This window comes from Pyxicephalus adspersus, chromosome 2, assembly GCF_032062135.1.
Source record: "Pyxicephalus adspersus chromosome 2, UCB_Pads_2.0, whole genome shotgun sequence".
Lineage (NCBI taxonomy): Eukaryota > Metazoa > Chordata > Amphibia > Anura > Pyxicephalidae > Pyxicephalus > Pyxicephalus adspersus.
In genome coordinates this window covers 120,382,763-120,399,571 of record NC_092859.1, presented here as the reverse complement: position 1 = coordinate 120,399,571, position 16,809 = coordinate 120,382,763, and the positions used below count along the sequence as shown (strand labels likewise).

The window sequence follows — 16,809 nt, the reverse complement described above, 5'->3', positions numbered from 1 at the left end:
GAGGCCAGATGACAGCATTTAATAATCCTAATCCACTATCCATACCAGATTAGTGTTGTTGAAATTCAGCTGAAGTTGAGAAAGCTCTTCCTGTTGGTTCTGATAAGTTTTAAGAGTATCAGTCACCCTCTGGTTTGCTTCATTTGTTTGGCTAAGAGCCAAATGACTGCCCTGGAAAAAGGAAATAAGAGATTGATCAATTACCTTTTGACAGAACAGGTGGCTGCAGTTAGTTCTGGAAACCATAAGTGTAAATTTGGTTACCTAAATACAACATGTATGGACAAATAAAGATATTTTTATTAGTGATTATTGACATGTACATAGCAGATCATTGTGCCAAGATACAAGTGGGGTTGGTTGTCTGGACGGAGAATCCTGGTGCAGGAGAGTTTAGTATGCAAAAAAATGTGGTAGAGTTTACATTATGAAAGTCTGGTGTTCTATTAGGGTTATATTTGGATTGGATTATATTTGGGTTAGTGTGAAAAAGATTTAACACCAGAACATCTGTGCCAAAATCACCAGTAATAAGGCAGCAGGAAAATCTCTAGGTAAATATTTGGCAACACCGTATAGTTAAATATATGTAAAGGATTTCTTTATTTCATCTCAGATAGAGTTGGTAATAGTTAGAAAAGTTTTATTATGGCCTGCAAAGATTCACCCTTTCATTTCTCTTGGAGACCAATATTATCAAGACATGCAGGCATGAGTGCAGAAACTGAGGAAAACTCTTCATGGGAGGGTGGGGGATGTTCAGGAGACAACTGTCTTAGAAGGGAATTATTCTGGTTTTGTGGAGATTCCCTCCAAATTTCTGGTACATCTCTATATTAGTGGTTATCTGTAAAATCAACTGGAGTTTCAACTATATTCAGAAAAAAATTGATCTTTATTGCTCTTCGAAATAAGGTTAAATACAGATGTATGTTAAGATTCTTAATCTTTGAAAATTGTTATAATGATTTAAACTTGGAAAAGGATCATTCTGCTTTACCAAAAAAGCAGCCCTAAATGTTTGCAAAAGGGTGCACAAAATAAATTATACTAATACAAAAAAATATTATGCACCCTTCTTCAGCATACAGGTAGAGGGAAGTTATTCATGTTGATAAACAGTATGGGTAAAATCTGGATTCTGTTTACCTTTCACATAGAAAACTTTTGAAGGTGCTCATGTAGGTATATCAAAAGTAATATTTAATAAGAATATATTTTTACCTCTCTGAGTTTTCTGAGCTCCTCCACAGCTTGATTCTTCTCTCCCTCAAGAACTTTGACTCGATTACGAAAGTAGACTAGGTTTTCCCTGGCTGTCTTTAATTCCTGATTCGTCTCTTCGTTTCCCTACATACAATGAGCTTAAAATTACTCCATAGTTTTACATAGGCTAAACCTTTATGAATACATAATACACAGTACACATGCTAAGTAAGGAATCGTCTGGATAGGCATCAAAAAGTATTAAAAACTGAAGTGATAAAAATAGTAATATATTCAGTAAAACATATACCATTTTATATTATTATTTTTATTACTATTCAATATATTATTTTATTTGCGGCATGATTTTACTACAGAAAAATATAATATAACACTGCGAATTCTGTTTCTCCCATGGTAATTAAGTAACACAGTTTTTAAACTCATTGTCTATGGGGATAACTACACTTTTGGAAGGAATGGATTTAAGAGGGGGAGCCATTGGAACCAGTTCCCAGGCTGGTTGTTAAGATTTGTCATTACAATAATTTGCTGGTCCCAACTAGTTCATTCCATGTTTTACAAATGTTTTACAAATGTTGGCCATCCAGTGAATACCTCCATGAACGATGGGGAAAGATATTTTTTTTAGTTTAGCACTTTTTGGCTCATATACATATACCATTATATTGGGTTATAACTCAAAGAGCCAGCCCAGTCCACTGCTGTAGGCGTGCTAATGAAACATAGTGTAAATTATCTAGGTGAAATCATTCAAAAGTGAAAGATAAATTAGTGTCAAAAATTTAAAAGAAATCTTACCATAGAAGTTTTTTGATTTATACGCTCATTGGTGTAGTTTAAATTTTCTAAACTAGATTTTGTCATCATTACTTCCATCTCCAAATTGATAATCCTGACAATAAAAACATTTGTTATAAATCAATGTCAAATTTAGCAATGATGTCTAAAATATTTGTTAAATGCTAAATGTCTTTACTGTTCTAAAGAACATTAAAATAGTACTGCATTTTATTTATTAACAGATAATAATTTAGAGACATTACTGCATTAACCTAAATAAACACGTTTGCTACCTAGAAACATACCAGATTACTACCTAGATCTTCCAGATACTGTCATTTATGCTTAACGTTGAAAATGATGTGCAATATTTAGCATTTATCTAACTAACGTTAAGAGATCAGGTCAATTTTAAAATTTATGGTTAACATAGCAATTCTTTTTCTGTCTGTGCCATATTACTACATGACATATATTATATCTATAGGAACCCTTCCTTTAGCTAGGTACACACGTCAGATAATAGTTGACCAAGACGAACAGCGGACCTTGTCTCAGGTGAATCTGACGTGTACAGCAGTCCCCTTTTAAATGTGGCCAACATAATGTTGGTGAGTTACACCAACGTTATCTGCTCTTAAAGGGCTATAACTACAAATATATCAGAAAAAGCAAACACCAGCTATACTAAATGTGTGGTTTATAAAGTGAAGATTTGCCTTCTAATCTGACTGGAATCCAACTTCATTTCATGTCCATAAATCAAAGATTTAAATCAGAGTAGATGTGATCAGAGGGAAAGGCACTGGGACATTCAGAGATGCCAGCTTGCAATGTGGCGAGGTGATCCTTCCATACCACCATGGGGGAAGAAGTGATACATACCTTGTACATAATGCATTAATTACTACAAAAAGCAAGTGTTAACATTACAATGATAAACTCACCTGTCTTGCAATTCTCCTCGATGCCTCTTATCTTCAAAACGGGATACTTCCAACCATCCTTTTTCTTTTTCTAGCTGAGAAATGGAGGCTTCAAGTTGCTAGCCAAAAAAAGAAAAGGTATGAAAAATAGGCAAAATGAACATGAGAAGATTGTAGTTTACTAATGTGTCAAAGTGATCTACAGAGTAACAGAATTGAAGTTTTCCTCTTACAAGTGAGTACAAGTTAATTTTGCATTCAAAACTCTATGAGGTTCATTTATAAAGCAGTGAATCTGACATTCACAGAAATAATTCCTGATGGAAAATAGTGTACTGGCATTTAAACTGTAAAAATAGACCCCTTTTGCGTTTTCCTACTTCTGCCATCCAGCAAAACTACACACAGGCCTCCTTACTACTGTATATTCTATAATGAAGGTGTAGGAGATGAAGAGCTGTGCTGTGAGATCTGTGTGGGGGCACCAGCTTCATCAGTGAAGCTGGGGAACACAGCAAACCTGGAATGGATTTCCTAATAAAATTCCTGAAAAAACTTTTCATTCCTAGACCAGGTCCATTCCAGGTTAGCTGGATAACCTGTGATCATGAAAGTATATATTGTCCAGTCTTGGAGCGATTTATTAAATCAGGCCCATTAAGCTGAGTTGTTCATCCTACCAAAAAAAAAAAATGTAAATCCTCAAACAAAAGCACTTTACACTAGTGTGAATGTTTGAGGGAATGTCACATTCCCTGTTTTATAAATAAAGCCCTTAGAAGTCTATTTATAAAAAAAAAGATTGCCCTTTGCAACTTAGGCTACGTACACACGTGCAATAATTAACTTTAGAAAACGAACAATTAACGACCGATCAACGATTATGCATGATTATTTTGAACGATCGTATAGTGCACAATTCTGTACATGCTGAAACTATACGATCATTCAAATATTATCCACCAATAATGTACACACACTAGATACGATCGTTTAAACGATGCAGGAAGTGACATGTATCGGAGAAAGTGTATGGCAGAACAATCCATGATCACTAAAGGACCGCGCACATACAATAGATAGAGAACGATTGTCGCCCAATCAGATCCACCAGGGCAGTCCATCGTTTTTAGTGGCATTCCTCGTTCATCGGCATCATTGTCACAGTCATTGTGCACTTTTTTTGTTAACAATTATCGGACGATCGGTCATTAGTCGTTCGTTTCCAATGATAATTATTGCATGTGTGTACATAGCCTTAGTCTAGCACAAATTCAGGTTCCTGTGTTTGAAATGGCAGTGATTTATTCTCCTTTAGAGAATGTTGCTGAATTTCAGATTGAGCACTTTATAAATAAATCTCTTAAATGGTTTCATTGATAAGTATGAAATGTTTGAATTTAGATGCAGTGCAGGATACAGTGTAGGTGATCCTATCATGGCCACATAGGGAGGCTTGCCATTGTAAATCAATTATTTTGCTTGATATATAGATATATAGATAAAATCTGGGCAGCAGAAATGGTCTTGGTCTCCCACATGGAGATGTTGGTCTCCCACATGGAGCACTATTTAAAAAAAATAGTGCTGCAAAAAACTTAGCCTGTACTTATGCACATTACAACTGAAATTCCTAAACGTAGATAAGATATCATGGTTCTTACTTTCTGCTTTAAGGCAAGCAGCTCTATTTTGGACCGGCTCATTTCTAGCTCTTTATCCCGCTTTCTGATCTCTTCTGATTGATCCTCCAATTTTGCTTGAGCTTCCCTCAAGTACTGTACAAGATCTGCACGTTTCTGGACACTTTCTGAGAGGGATGCTCTTAGGTCCATTTCTGACCCACTCCATCCCCTACGACTCAAAGATAGCTCCAGGGCAGGCTCTTCTGAAGACAATGTTGATAGGCGAGACAAAGAATTTCTCCTTGAAATGGGAGGGCTGGATTGATTTCTGGCAAAATCTGTATTGATCGGTAGCTTACTAGAATTAGAGTCAGATAATGCAACTATGAACCACAGACAGCTCTATTTTTTACACAGTACTAATAATAATACACAGTATTTATATAGCGCCAACATATTACAGAGCGCTGTACAAAGTCCATAGTCATGTCACTACCATTGTCATATGTCTTTAATACAGTCTAAGGTCAACTTTGAAGGGGAAGCCAATTAACCTAACTGCATGTCTCCGGAATGTGGGGGGGATTGTGTAGATATAATTAAAAACAATTATAGAAATGACATGCTGGATTGCACTCATTCTTTAGCACATTTTGGACACAAAGATGCACAATACCAACCATGTGTATAAATGTATTGAGCAGACACCACTGGTGATGCCCTTTCTGTTTAGAATAATAGATCAGTTGTTCCCAAAGTTATTTCCTGATTCAACTGTAATCCACCACCAGGTCCAGCAACAATCCTGTGTCTTTGGCTGGGCCAAAGGAAATGAAAACTAACGTACAGTATTTGTGGCCGTATTATTGGAATCATCGTTATGCTGTCACATTGAGGTTGTATAAACAAAGGATAGGCCCTTGGGGTTATATTAAGAGATCATCCGTCAATACATTTAACAACCATAACTGGAGAAATACAAGAAGGCTTTCACTGTTTTGTAACTTCTCTATTTACATCTCAGATGTTTGTTTTATTGTACACTGTACCTGTAACATTCCAAGGAGTGAACGCCACGCAGGGGACTCAAAGATCTTGTTCGGTCTGTAGGCCGTGGGCTCATTGGGCCTCTAGGGTAATCTCTCCTCTGTCCCAACCAGTTTTCTGGTTCAGCTGCCTTTTTTTTGGGAATCAAGCAGTTATTATATTACCAAGGTAATAAAAGCTACAGAATAAAAAGGCTACTGATTTAATAAAGTTCTCCAAGGCTGGAGAGGATACATGTTCATCAGTTAAGCTGAGCGATCCAGAAAACCTGGGATGGATCTGGTCCAGGATTGAAAACAAGCAAATGACTTTGGAGAAATCCATTGCAGGTTTGCTGGATCACCCACCTTCACTGATGAAAGTGTATTCCCTGCAGCTTTTAATAGGAGAGCAATTTGGGTACAATTTGCCTAATCATTCTTAGGCTGCCCAAAGACATTAGTAATCTTAAGGAAAACCTGTGATCAAATAATGTACGCTCAATTATTTACATATTTAGAACAAGTAAAAGGTAGAAAAGTAAAAGTAAAAGGAGTTTGTGAATGTTGAGATTTTTGAAGATCTTTAACAATAAACGACTTGTGACAAGTGATTTTTTAAACAGGAACCAATGTCAGGCACCACAATAAATAAATGCCCAAGCATTTATGCTCAACAAAATGGAATACATTTAGCTCTTAATGGTGATCTTTTTCCTGTAACCTTGAATTAGAAATGCCTTTTTGCCTTATCAAAGCTATCATCATCTTCAGCCCAGTTGCTCCCTCTCCTTCCTGGGAGCCTTGAAATGGTTTCAATCCTGGACCAGATTTGCTGGATCACCCAGGGTTCTCCCATGATAGTTTATCTACTCCAGTCCTGAAGAGCTTTTTTAAATCAGGTGCATTGTTTTGATATTATCAGGCACTGGCATGTGTATTTTGTAAGGCAGAGGTCCCCAACCCCCAGTCAATGGCCCACTAGTAGGTGGCGGCTGCCTGACAGGTGGGCCGCGGCTCTGGCCACCGACAGATATCCCACCCAATGTTCTAGGAAAGATATCTATCCATTACGAGGTCCAAGGCATTTGACTATATTGAATCTTCTGGCCTATTCAGACCTATTTTGGCTGGAGCAGCCAATAACTAAATGGACACAGCAATCTCAATAGTTACATTGCTGCAGTCTCATTTGCTGGATTATTCATATCCATCTTTTCATCCGTAAATTCTTCGCACACACATGGGAGTTTTTTTTGGTAAACAATCCTAAATTTATATTTTTTTCTATAATACTAAAATATGCAAACAGATTTTTCATAAAGTTGCATATTCATCTATATTTAAAAAATACTAGCCTTCTGCTCCGCCCACTACCGTGAGCATACAGCGCCTCCACTGTGCACCAATCCCTACTCCCCCTGCCCCCCCCGACTACCCTCTTTTCTGTTTTATCCCTATACAGCACCTCCCCCCCTCCTCTTTCTCTCCTCTCTTTTTCTATACTCTTTAATATAAAATCAGCGACCAATGAAACCTAATCGTAGATTGATTACTGCTATAACGGAAATGTTCTTATGTACGTATACAATTTATTTCTCTTTTCCATTTATCATTACGTGGCATGCTATATGTTCTCTCGAGTTACTGGATATGACTATTTCTGTAAAATTGTATACCTTTTCACGCTTTTATTTGCTTTTGCCATCTGTATACACTGGTTTGAGTTCTGTAATTGTCTGTTTTTATTGGTTGCTAATAAAAAATAAATATAAAAAAAAAAAAATACTAGCCTTAAAACTATTTTCCTAATAAAAACATTGGCAAAAAGTCCTATTTTTAGCTGCCAAGTTGTTAAAATACAGGGCAGCCCAGGTGGTAACCCTATACACATACAAAGATGGCTCATAGGGCTTTTTTTTTATAAAGCAGGGAATCTGACATTCCCTGGTGGCACTCAATTACTGCTATTAAACCATGTGGACCTGGAAGATTCCCACAAGGGAATGTTTGAGGGAATGTTAGATTCTCTGTTTTAGAAAAAGAGCGCAAAGTGAAGGGGTAAAGGATGTAAAACCAATACCTGTCTAAGACCTTATTTAGTCTTAATCTTGCTCTGACCCTCACTTAGTGTTTTTGGATTTAAATGAAATGGCACAATTTAGTATATATAAAATACAAAAAAAACAAAAAATTATATTGATTATAAAGATGCCTTACCACAATGTTCTTCTCCAACTCTGAGAGGCCAAATGGTCTTGGTGATTCTAACCCATGCCTGCTGCTGCCTAGGTCTTTAGAGGTCCACCGAGGAGACCTCCTACCATTATCCAGATGGTGCTGAAAGTTCTCCATTGAACCATATCGGTAAGGTAAACTGATATATCCTTTGGTGACCCGGTGCGACATTTGTTACATGGACACAAAATGCAAGATAAGCAAAAATGATGTAGAGATGGCTAAGCAACTCTTATGACCATTGTGGTTGGTTCAGGTGTATAAGTCTGAAATGTATAATAAAGAACTTAGTGATTAGTAAAATATATAATATTATTCTATATAACTATTTGACACCATCACTTTTGTTATCATCATAAACCAGAATTAAAGATTTTGGGTCACAGTGACAGAATAATATACGATCCTCACTCACATTTTAAAAACAAAGGTTGGTGTTATGGTTCTGTTGGAAATGTTGGAAGTAATATTAACCTAATTAGGGTGTATTCATGCATTAATGCAGCTTGCCCCACCCCCAGATAGTTTGTAATTATCCCATAATAGTAATGTCTTAGGGCCAGTACACACAAAACATTTCTGTCACTGGAAACAATCTTTCGTTATTTTTTCCAGCAACACTGGAATGAACAAGAACTTTACTTACAGCACTGTTCAGTTCTATAAAGAGGGATAAGGAGAGGACAAGCGGGAGACACCCTGCAACATCCTTTCCCCTAGGAAATAGGTGGTTGTCCCTGGTCGGTCGCTTAGTAAACCATTATGGAGGGTCACTGAACAGCCATTGTACACAAGCTAGCCCAAGTTCATCATGAATGTTTGTCTTAGACAACAATTATCTATAACTTGCATAGCTTTACTGTTCCTTTTATCTATCTCTGTCCTCCAGACAGGGTTGGATAGATTTTCTGTAGTATCTAATCACACGTTGCACTCATAATGCTTCAAGTAGCCTAAAACCACATTATCTTAGTCTATGCAAGCAGTGTTTTCATACACAGAATAAGTCCTTTTTTTAAAAAAAAAACCTAAACTACAATGTTAAAAGTTAATGCTGGTGTGTTGTAGGCTTAAGCTACGTACACACTTCCAATTATTATCATTGGTAAACGAACGACGAACGATCCTGCACGATATCTGCGAACGATCGTATAGCACCGATCCTGTACATACAGATAACGACACGATCGTTCGTAGATATTGTACACACAATAGATGCGATCGTTTGAACGATACAGGAAGTTACGTGCACCACAGGAACGTTCGTTCATCACGCATGCTCAGACCATGGACGATCAATGAACGATCGTACACACGAACGATGGTCAACGATCGTCGTCCAATCCGATCCGCCGGTCCGGTCGTTCATTTCCAACGACTTTCCTCGTTCGTCGGCGTCGTTGGTTACTTTTTTTACGAACGATTTTTGCCCAATCGATCGTTCGTCGTTCATTTTGAACGATAAAAATTGGAAGTGTGTACGCAGCTTTAGTTCACACTACCAGTTTATCATTGGGCATTTATTTGCACCCAACCACTGATATGTAAATAAGCCATTTATAATAAAAAATGATATAGTGAACTTCTTTGTGAAAGTAGAAAAAAAAAAAAGTTATGTTTGAGTATTTCCATTAAAGAAATTTGCTAAGATAGAAAATGGATCAACCATTGTTGAACTTCTGAAAATACTATTCTTTGGCTGTTCTGAACACTTTTGCAGCCACTGATAGGTATACTGATCAATAATGTCAAAGAATAGTCAGAGATCTTTATCAACATACTGTAAGGAGGACAGACTCATCAAAAAACATCAGTCATAAACCCCATAGTTACAGCGCACATTTGTTACCGTATTGCAGGATAACACAGTATGGACATTTAGTGCATTGAAATGTAATTTTGAGGGTTTAGGTCTCTTGTGTGCAAGGCTGCTTCCCCAGCCCATGGAAAATGTATAGGTTGTCTTAAGGTAGTGTGGTGTTGGTAAACTGTGCAGATATCATCAGGATTCTATTAGGACTCTGTCAACACTGGATGAGGTCCCACTTAAAAAGCTAATAAGACATAAATTAAAAATGTATTTTGATGTTTTTTACTCTGTTCTTTTTCTTATCTTATGATATTTAACTAAATGCTTTATAAATGATATATGGCTTTGTTTTACCTCACCTGATGCTTACTTTCATTTTAATTTTCTATGTTCCGTATTGAAAACTAAAAACTCCTTAATAAACAGATTTTACAAAATATATATAATTCAATTTGATGAAAACTTATAGCATGTTTCATAGTGTCACGCTATGGTCTCTGCTTTCTGTTTCCCTAACGTTCACATTGACTACATAGTATAGAAGACAGTAAGAGGTTGGGTACAGTCCAATCATCAGAGACATAGTCACTAATTTCACAAAAAATGCATCATGGCTTTAAAGTCACCAGTGCACGTTAACCATAGTGTGTTACAGTCATTATTATTATTAATAAACTCCCTGGCAGTTAGATTATGTCCGTATTTTTATGTCAAAATCGGTACATTGTTTTGCATGGAAATTTTTGTTAAATATTTTAGGCCCGTATTTCTTAAGAATAATTCCTGGGTATGATAAATTTGAAACACAAATCATAAATTAAAATATAATAAATATTATAAATAATAATTATAAAAAATACCAAATTTAATAATTTTATTAAAAATGTAAACAATTTATTTTTGTCCAAACAAAGGTACAATAATAGATAAACTTTTGGATTTATTATTTAGATTTATTTTTTATAACTTTATCACTGTGATCAATGTTTTAAAAGCAGATTACAATGTAATCTGCTTTAAAATTTCACGCCAGGCCACACCTCCCCAGCATACCAACGCTTCACATCGATCAAGCCGAGGATGTGATGCAGAAGAAGACTGGGGTTCGCTAGAGGATGCCGCTGGTAGGAGGGGAGCACGCAGGATTTTTTTTTATGCTACCCTTAGTGTGGCTATATAAAATTTACCCCGAGCCAGACTCAGGATCACTGGCCGGGGGTTAATATTACACAGTATTTATATAGCGCTGACATATTACACAGCTCTTTACAAAGTCCATGTCGCTAGCTGTCCCTCAAAGGGGCTCACAATCTAATGTCCCTACTATAGGTATATGTCTATATTACAGTCTAAAGTCAGTTTGGATTAACCTAACTGTATGTTTTTTTTTGGTATGTGAGAGGTACCTGGAGGAAACCCACACAGATACGGGGAGAACCTGCAAACTCCTGTGCTGCCCATTTGAAAAAAAATATATTATTAGAAAACCCAGAAAAGTATTTGACAACGTTTTGAAACACTGTTGAAAAGCAAAGAAAATGAATGAATGTTAAGTGGTTAAAATTAATACATCTTTGGAAAAAAAATAAATAAATCAATTCATAAGCCGAGCAAACAGCAAGCACATCAAACTAGATTCTATGAATGCCCTATTTAAACAACACAGGGATTACAGAATGAATTTAATGCTATTTCCCTAGATTTCCTTCACAAACAGCTACTTCTGTTTTTAGGGAATTTCTAGATTAAGGAAAAGTTCATCTTTAAAAATATAAGCACCTCTGAATGCAGTTAGCTGGATATGACAGGTAATATACTGGTTATTTTTGTAATTTTATTGGCTAACATGTGTTTGCTAGAAACTGACAATGTCTAATAAAATTTTTAGGATTACATTATTGTGACAACTTTCTCCCCAGCCCAGCTATCAATCTGATCATTACAGTTAAGGTTTAATTTGCTTTTACTCATTATTTGTAAAAATAATATTGGATATAATATATATTAAATATAAGCACTTTTTAAACCTGTAAAAACACCTGTAAAGGTACCCACAGTGATGGGGCAACAGTTATGTAAATGGTTCAGATACCTCTGCTGACTGATTTTGGGAGAACTCCAAGTACCAAGGGATCTGTGTGTGCATGTGTACATCAGTATTTGTTTAAATGTCCAGTAGTATATTTGTCTCCTCCAGTACAACTGCCCCCAAAAGTGTATAACATGATGAAAGTTGTATAAGTCCTTCATAAACTTTGTATATTTGGAATGAATGCATTTCTGTTTCTGGGTGCTAAGAAGTTTTTTCAGTTTCTCTTGTTTCTCTTTTTTTTCTCTGGCAACTAAGCATGGCTTAAAAAACTATTAACAGAATTACTTACTGTACTTCAGAATGTTTATATACACATGCCAAGCACTGAATAAATGAACACACCATTACTGAAATACAGCATTGGAGAATAATAACCTTTATACAATCTGGTAAATCTTGGAATCAGAAAAGCATTCCAACAAATAAATCTAATAAATTTCTTATATAAATATAACACTAAAAATGGAATCACATAAAAATATGAAATATACTTCTATTAGATGTACTATATTGTAATATGTACTTAATATAGATACAAACATGAATACAATAAACTGGAAAACCTAACAGTGTTATTTTACTTTAGTCAACTTTTAGATATGTCATAATGTATTAAACCAAATCTGTAAGAACAAAGGTGTTTTACATACAATAAAGTTCTGTAAACATACTAGTAAATCTTACCTTATACTCAAGCTTTACATGCTGTAGGATATTTTTTTTCTGGCAACTCTGTCTGCCCACCTAATGAAAAGGAAAGAAAGCTTGGACTGGCTTCTATGGTTACATAATGCAACAAGACTAGCTGCTCCCTTTTTGATTAACCAGTTCAGATTGTGAAACCAGGCAACTGACACTTGCTGTAGCTACTCTCCCCACCCCTGGCATTTTTTTTTCACAAACTGCAAACACTTAGAGGACTCTTAATGGATAAACCACTTCTAGATTATAGTATCTGTCCATTCATTACTATAGAGGAAGAATCTCTTGTGTTTACAGTGTTAGGCAACACAAGGATGTAATATGACAGTCACCAAGTACTTCCATTTTTCTCACATTTTTCTCAAGGTATCAGCTTTATACCTAAAGCCGCATCGGCTTGTGACACAAACATCCTCCAATTTGAATTAAAAAAAAATTAGTTAATGGGACCCTTTTGTGCTTTGAAGACTGGTTTTCATGAGGGTGGTACCTGTACTTCCAAAGATCTTCTAATGCCCACCACTAAGTCCACAGGGTGCAAAAGGAAAAAAAATTGTTTTATCCAGAAAATAATCAGCAAATTTATGTATAATATACAAATGTTCTGTCTAATGGTTGCTAGTTTAGATACCATTTGACATTCCAAATGTTTACTTTAGTGCTTAATGACCAGATTACTGAGTTTAGGAGCCTGAGTAAAGAGCAAGGGAGTAAATATGACTTACTTGTTAGAGGCCAATAGCATGTGAAATGTAAGAAAAGTTTTATTTTTTTGGGGGGGAGGGTGTAATTACTGACACTTTTAATTTATAAATATGACAAAGGCAGAAGTCAGTATAAAGGAGGAAGGGATTTTTTTAGTGTTTCCTCCACTCTGGAGAGATCCTACACACACATCCTAGAGGATTGAACATCAGCTCATCATACTTGCACATTATGGCAGAGGAGCCCTGTATATGGATAATCGTTGATCGGTCGTCAATCGTTCGTTTTGCAACTAGAATTATTGCACTGTGTACTTAGCCTTAAGCTAAAGGATATCTAAGTCCAACAACGAAATGTATTATCTTGCTGATTAGCACTCCATAGATCGAAAGACTATTTTTTTCTTGTATATATCTTTTTATTGTGGTTAATAAAAAATGTACAAAAGAACTTGTCATGGCCTATACAAACAGCTTAATACAAAAATCAGTTAGAATTGAACAGATACAGTACAAATAAAGAGAGAAAAAATAAAGAGTTCAATTCAATAACCCAACAAAAATAAATAGCATTGGAGGTTTGGTAAGGTTAAGTTCATTGTGTGGCGCCTCCTCGTGTGGAGGGGGAAAATGATAAGAAAAAGCATTCAACCATCTTAACTATTTTAAGTGTAGGTTTTTTGTTTTTTTGTTTTTAATAGAAAGGGTAGGAGGCACACAGATCTCACCTGCAATCTCAAAAAGTATAATATAAAATTTAAAAAACTGTTGATCTTGCCAGGGCCTTGTAGTTTTTCTTGTGAGTTAATAGAAGGAAAACATTTCCATTGAAAAATTTCGATCTCCCATTCTTGTAGTAAAAATTAAGAGAAGAAGGCATGTCTTTCCATGTTCAGTCGTGCTGACAATAATGAAATTTGTAGTCACCCAGGTACAGGAAGGGTGTTATTTGTTGGTTTCAGAGCATTTTCTGTAAGAAAAAAAGTTGCAGGAACTCACATCTTGTTCATCTTTTATTTAAATATATATATATATATTCAGTTCTTAATATAATTCAGTACATAAATATAATTTATTGTATTTAAGGCAAATATTCATAGTAAATTCCAAAGCTTTCTCCAATTCTCGTCCGACAAATCTTCTTGACTTTTCCTTGCTGTTAGTATCTATGTCGTCTATTGGAGGACTGAGGATACATTTTTAATTAATAGAGGTACCAAGTGTAGAGTGTATGCAGAGCAAAGGTCTCCCCCGTTTCTCCTCCAGATACTGTGCCAGACCTTTCTCTCAGAGAGCATTCTATACAGAGGTATGTGAGGAAAAGAGAGTAAGGAAAGCTTTTATGAGGGCTTTAGAGTTGTAATTCTCCTTTATCTTTTCCACAGCCCAGCCGATGTATATCATTGCACCGTGAGCAGAATGCTCTGAATCATTGTGTTGGCGGGAAGTTGTCGGACACATTTAAACAACTGGCCCTCCTCAAATATTGTCACAGGTCATGCAGCTCAGGCTGCCTGTGATGACATATCCTAAGCACTTAGGCTGCTCAGCCTCTGTCATGTATTGAAGCACGCATGTGCAGCCTGAGCTGTCATTTTTACTGACAACTTTTCCCCTATCGCAGACTTATATGAACTTGGAAAATCTGTTGAAAAAAGGTGCTGGTACTCAGTTCTGGTGCGTTCAATGAGAAAAAAAGGTGGAAAGCCCGAAAACGAAAAAACAAATGTTTACTACAGTTAATCAACTAAGGACTGGTAAATATAAATATATATATATATATATATATATATATATATATATATATATATATATAAATAAAACACACACAGACATATACTACTTACAATATATATTACTTATATCTTAGGCTGGGTCTTTTGCATTTTTGCATTTTTTTTGCTTTTTTATTAGTGTTTTAAAGTTTGCCTTTAAAGCGCTGGAAAACATCTATGTTTATGTTTTAAGTGCATATAAACGCAGGAGGAAGCCGAAAAAAAGCTGGAAAACACCTCACTGAAATCAATAGAAGTGTTGACCTGCATTTTTTGGCGTTTTCCAGCAGTAACTTTGCGTTTGAATTTTTTAAACATTTCAAGCAGCGTTATTATTATCAAACAGGATTTATATAGCGCCAACATATTATGCAGCGCTGTACATTAAACAGGTGTTGCAAATGGCAAACGAATACAGGCAGTGACACAGAAGGAGGAGAGGATCCTGCAGCGAAGAGCTTACAATCTAGGTTATAGATAATGGTCATAAACGTGCCTCAAGGAAAGGTCCTGGTGTAGATAAGCCCATTGGAATGCAAGGGAATTTCAAACATGGGCTTTTAAAGCCTCAGCTTAAACGCTGGGGAAAACGTCAGTGTAGAATAAGCCTGAAGTGGAATTTTTAACAAAAAATATTACTTTACTGGTGAAAAAATCTCTCCACAAACCGAGCCCGTTAGGTCTGGCGCCTTCCCGGCTTCTCTCTTTTTTCCAGGGTTCTGCTTATATCCCCCAGTCTGACACTGCAGGTGCGAGATTGGGTAGCATGTCTTCCTGAAAAAAAAAAAAAAAATAAGTGATGATCTCACTTCACATTCATGAGATCGGCTTTTTATATATTTTTAGAAAGGCCCCTAGATGACGCATGCTTGATTTTGAGCATATGCAGAAGGAGCAGTGTGCAGTGCCCTGGGATACGTGACGTATATATATTCCAGGAGGCTGCGGGTTTCCCCTTCAGATTTACCAATGCAGAGGTAAAGACAGAAGGGAAAGGGACTTCCCCAAAAAATGGTAAACAATTAAAAAAATTTAAAATAAAACACATTTTTACATTAAAGGGATTGCCTATGATCTATATAATGTTACAAATGTGGTGATACGTTAGTTTTACATATCAGGTGAATATAATGTATATAAAGCAGGGCGCTGGTTCCCTGCACACAGGAGGATCATGTTAGGTCAGCTGTATCTAAACTCCTAGATTGTAAGCTCTTCGGGGCAGGGTCCTCTCCTCCTGTATCACTGTCTGTATTCGTCTGTCATGTGCAACCCCTATTTAAAGCATATATAAACTCAGAAATTTCACTTTTCATAAAAGGGTAGACAACCTTTTTATGTAAAGTAAAAAATTCTGTTTGTTTTTTAAATGCAACACACCTATTTAATTAAAAAAGGTGCAGCATCACCCCCTAATTCTCAATTGCCTAGGCGATCGAGAATAAATGGGAGCTCAAAGCCTCCGGGATACCTATGTCACGCATCCTGGTAGACTCTTGGGTGCTCCTTCTACGCATGCCCGAGCATCTTGGGCATGCGCAGAAGGTGCCTTTTCATGAAAAGGTAAAAAAATGCAGATCTCATGCTTGTGCACTGAGATCGGCAAGTTTTTTTCCAACCTAGGTCACCTGATCTCGCACCTGGGTCAGGTGATTTAGGAAGAACCAGGAAAAAGAGGCGAAGATTGCTTGTAGGCAGATACTGGGACGACGCGGGACCTGATGGAAGACACCTCTGGACCGATCGACTGTGCTGCGGGATTAAAGGTAAGTGGATTTTTTTTTTGTTTTCGGCGTTTTTCAGTTTACTTTCTCTTTAATGTACAGTGCTGCATAATGTGTTGGGGCACTATATAAATCCTGTTTATTATTAATAATAATAATAATAATAATGCCGGAATCC

At 36.3% G+C, this 16,809-nt stretch overlaps 1 protein-coding gene across 2 annotated transcripts in view; it reads right to left on the bottom strand.

Annotated features, from left to right (window-relative positions):
* LOC140324367 (uncharacterized) overlaps positions 1 to 12,526 on the bottom strand; it is a 34,937-nt gene extending 22,411 nt beyond the window's left edge. For both annotated transcript variants that reach the window (XM_072402198.1, XM_072402200.1), the window contains exons 1-8: positions 12,411 to 12,526; positions 7,807 to 8,090; positions 5,611 to 5,738; positions 4,601 to 4,919; positions 2,958 to 3,055; positions 2,029 to 2,122; positions 1,225 to 1,350; positions 46 to 171 (exon numbers count right to left, since the gene is read on the bottom strand). In XM_072402198.1, coding sequence (XP_072258299.1) covers positions 46 to 171; positions 1,225 to 1,350; positions 2,029 to 2,122; positions 2,958 to 3,055; positions 4,601 to 4,919; positions 5,611 to 5,738; positions 7,807 to 7,995 — 1,080 coding nt within the window. In that variant the 5' untranslated portion in view covers positions 7,996 to 8,090; positions 12,411 to 12,526. The remainder of the gene's footprint in view (positions 1 to 45; positions 172 to 1,224; positions 1,351 to 2,028; positions 2,123 to 2,957; positions 3,056 to 4,600; positions 4,920 to 5,610; positions 5,739 to 7,806; positions 8,091 to 12,410) is intronic.
* Between the last annotated feature and the right edge of the window lie 4,283 nt (positions 12,527 to 16,809).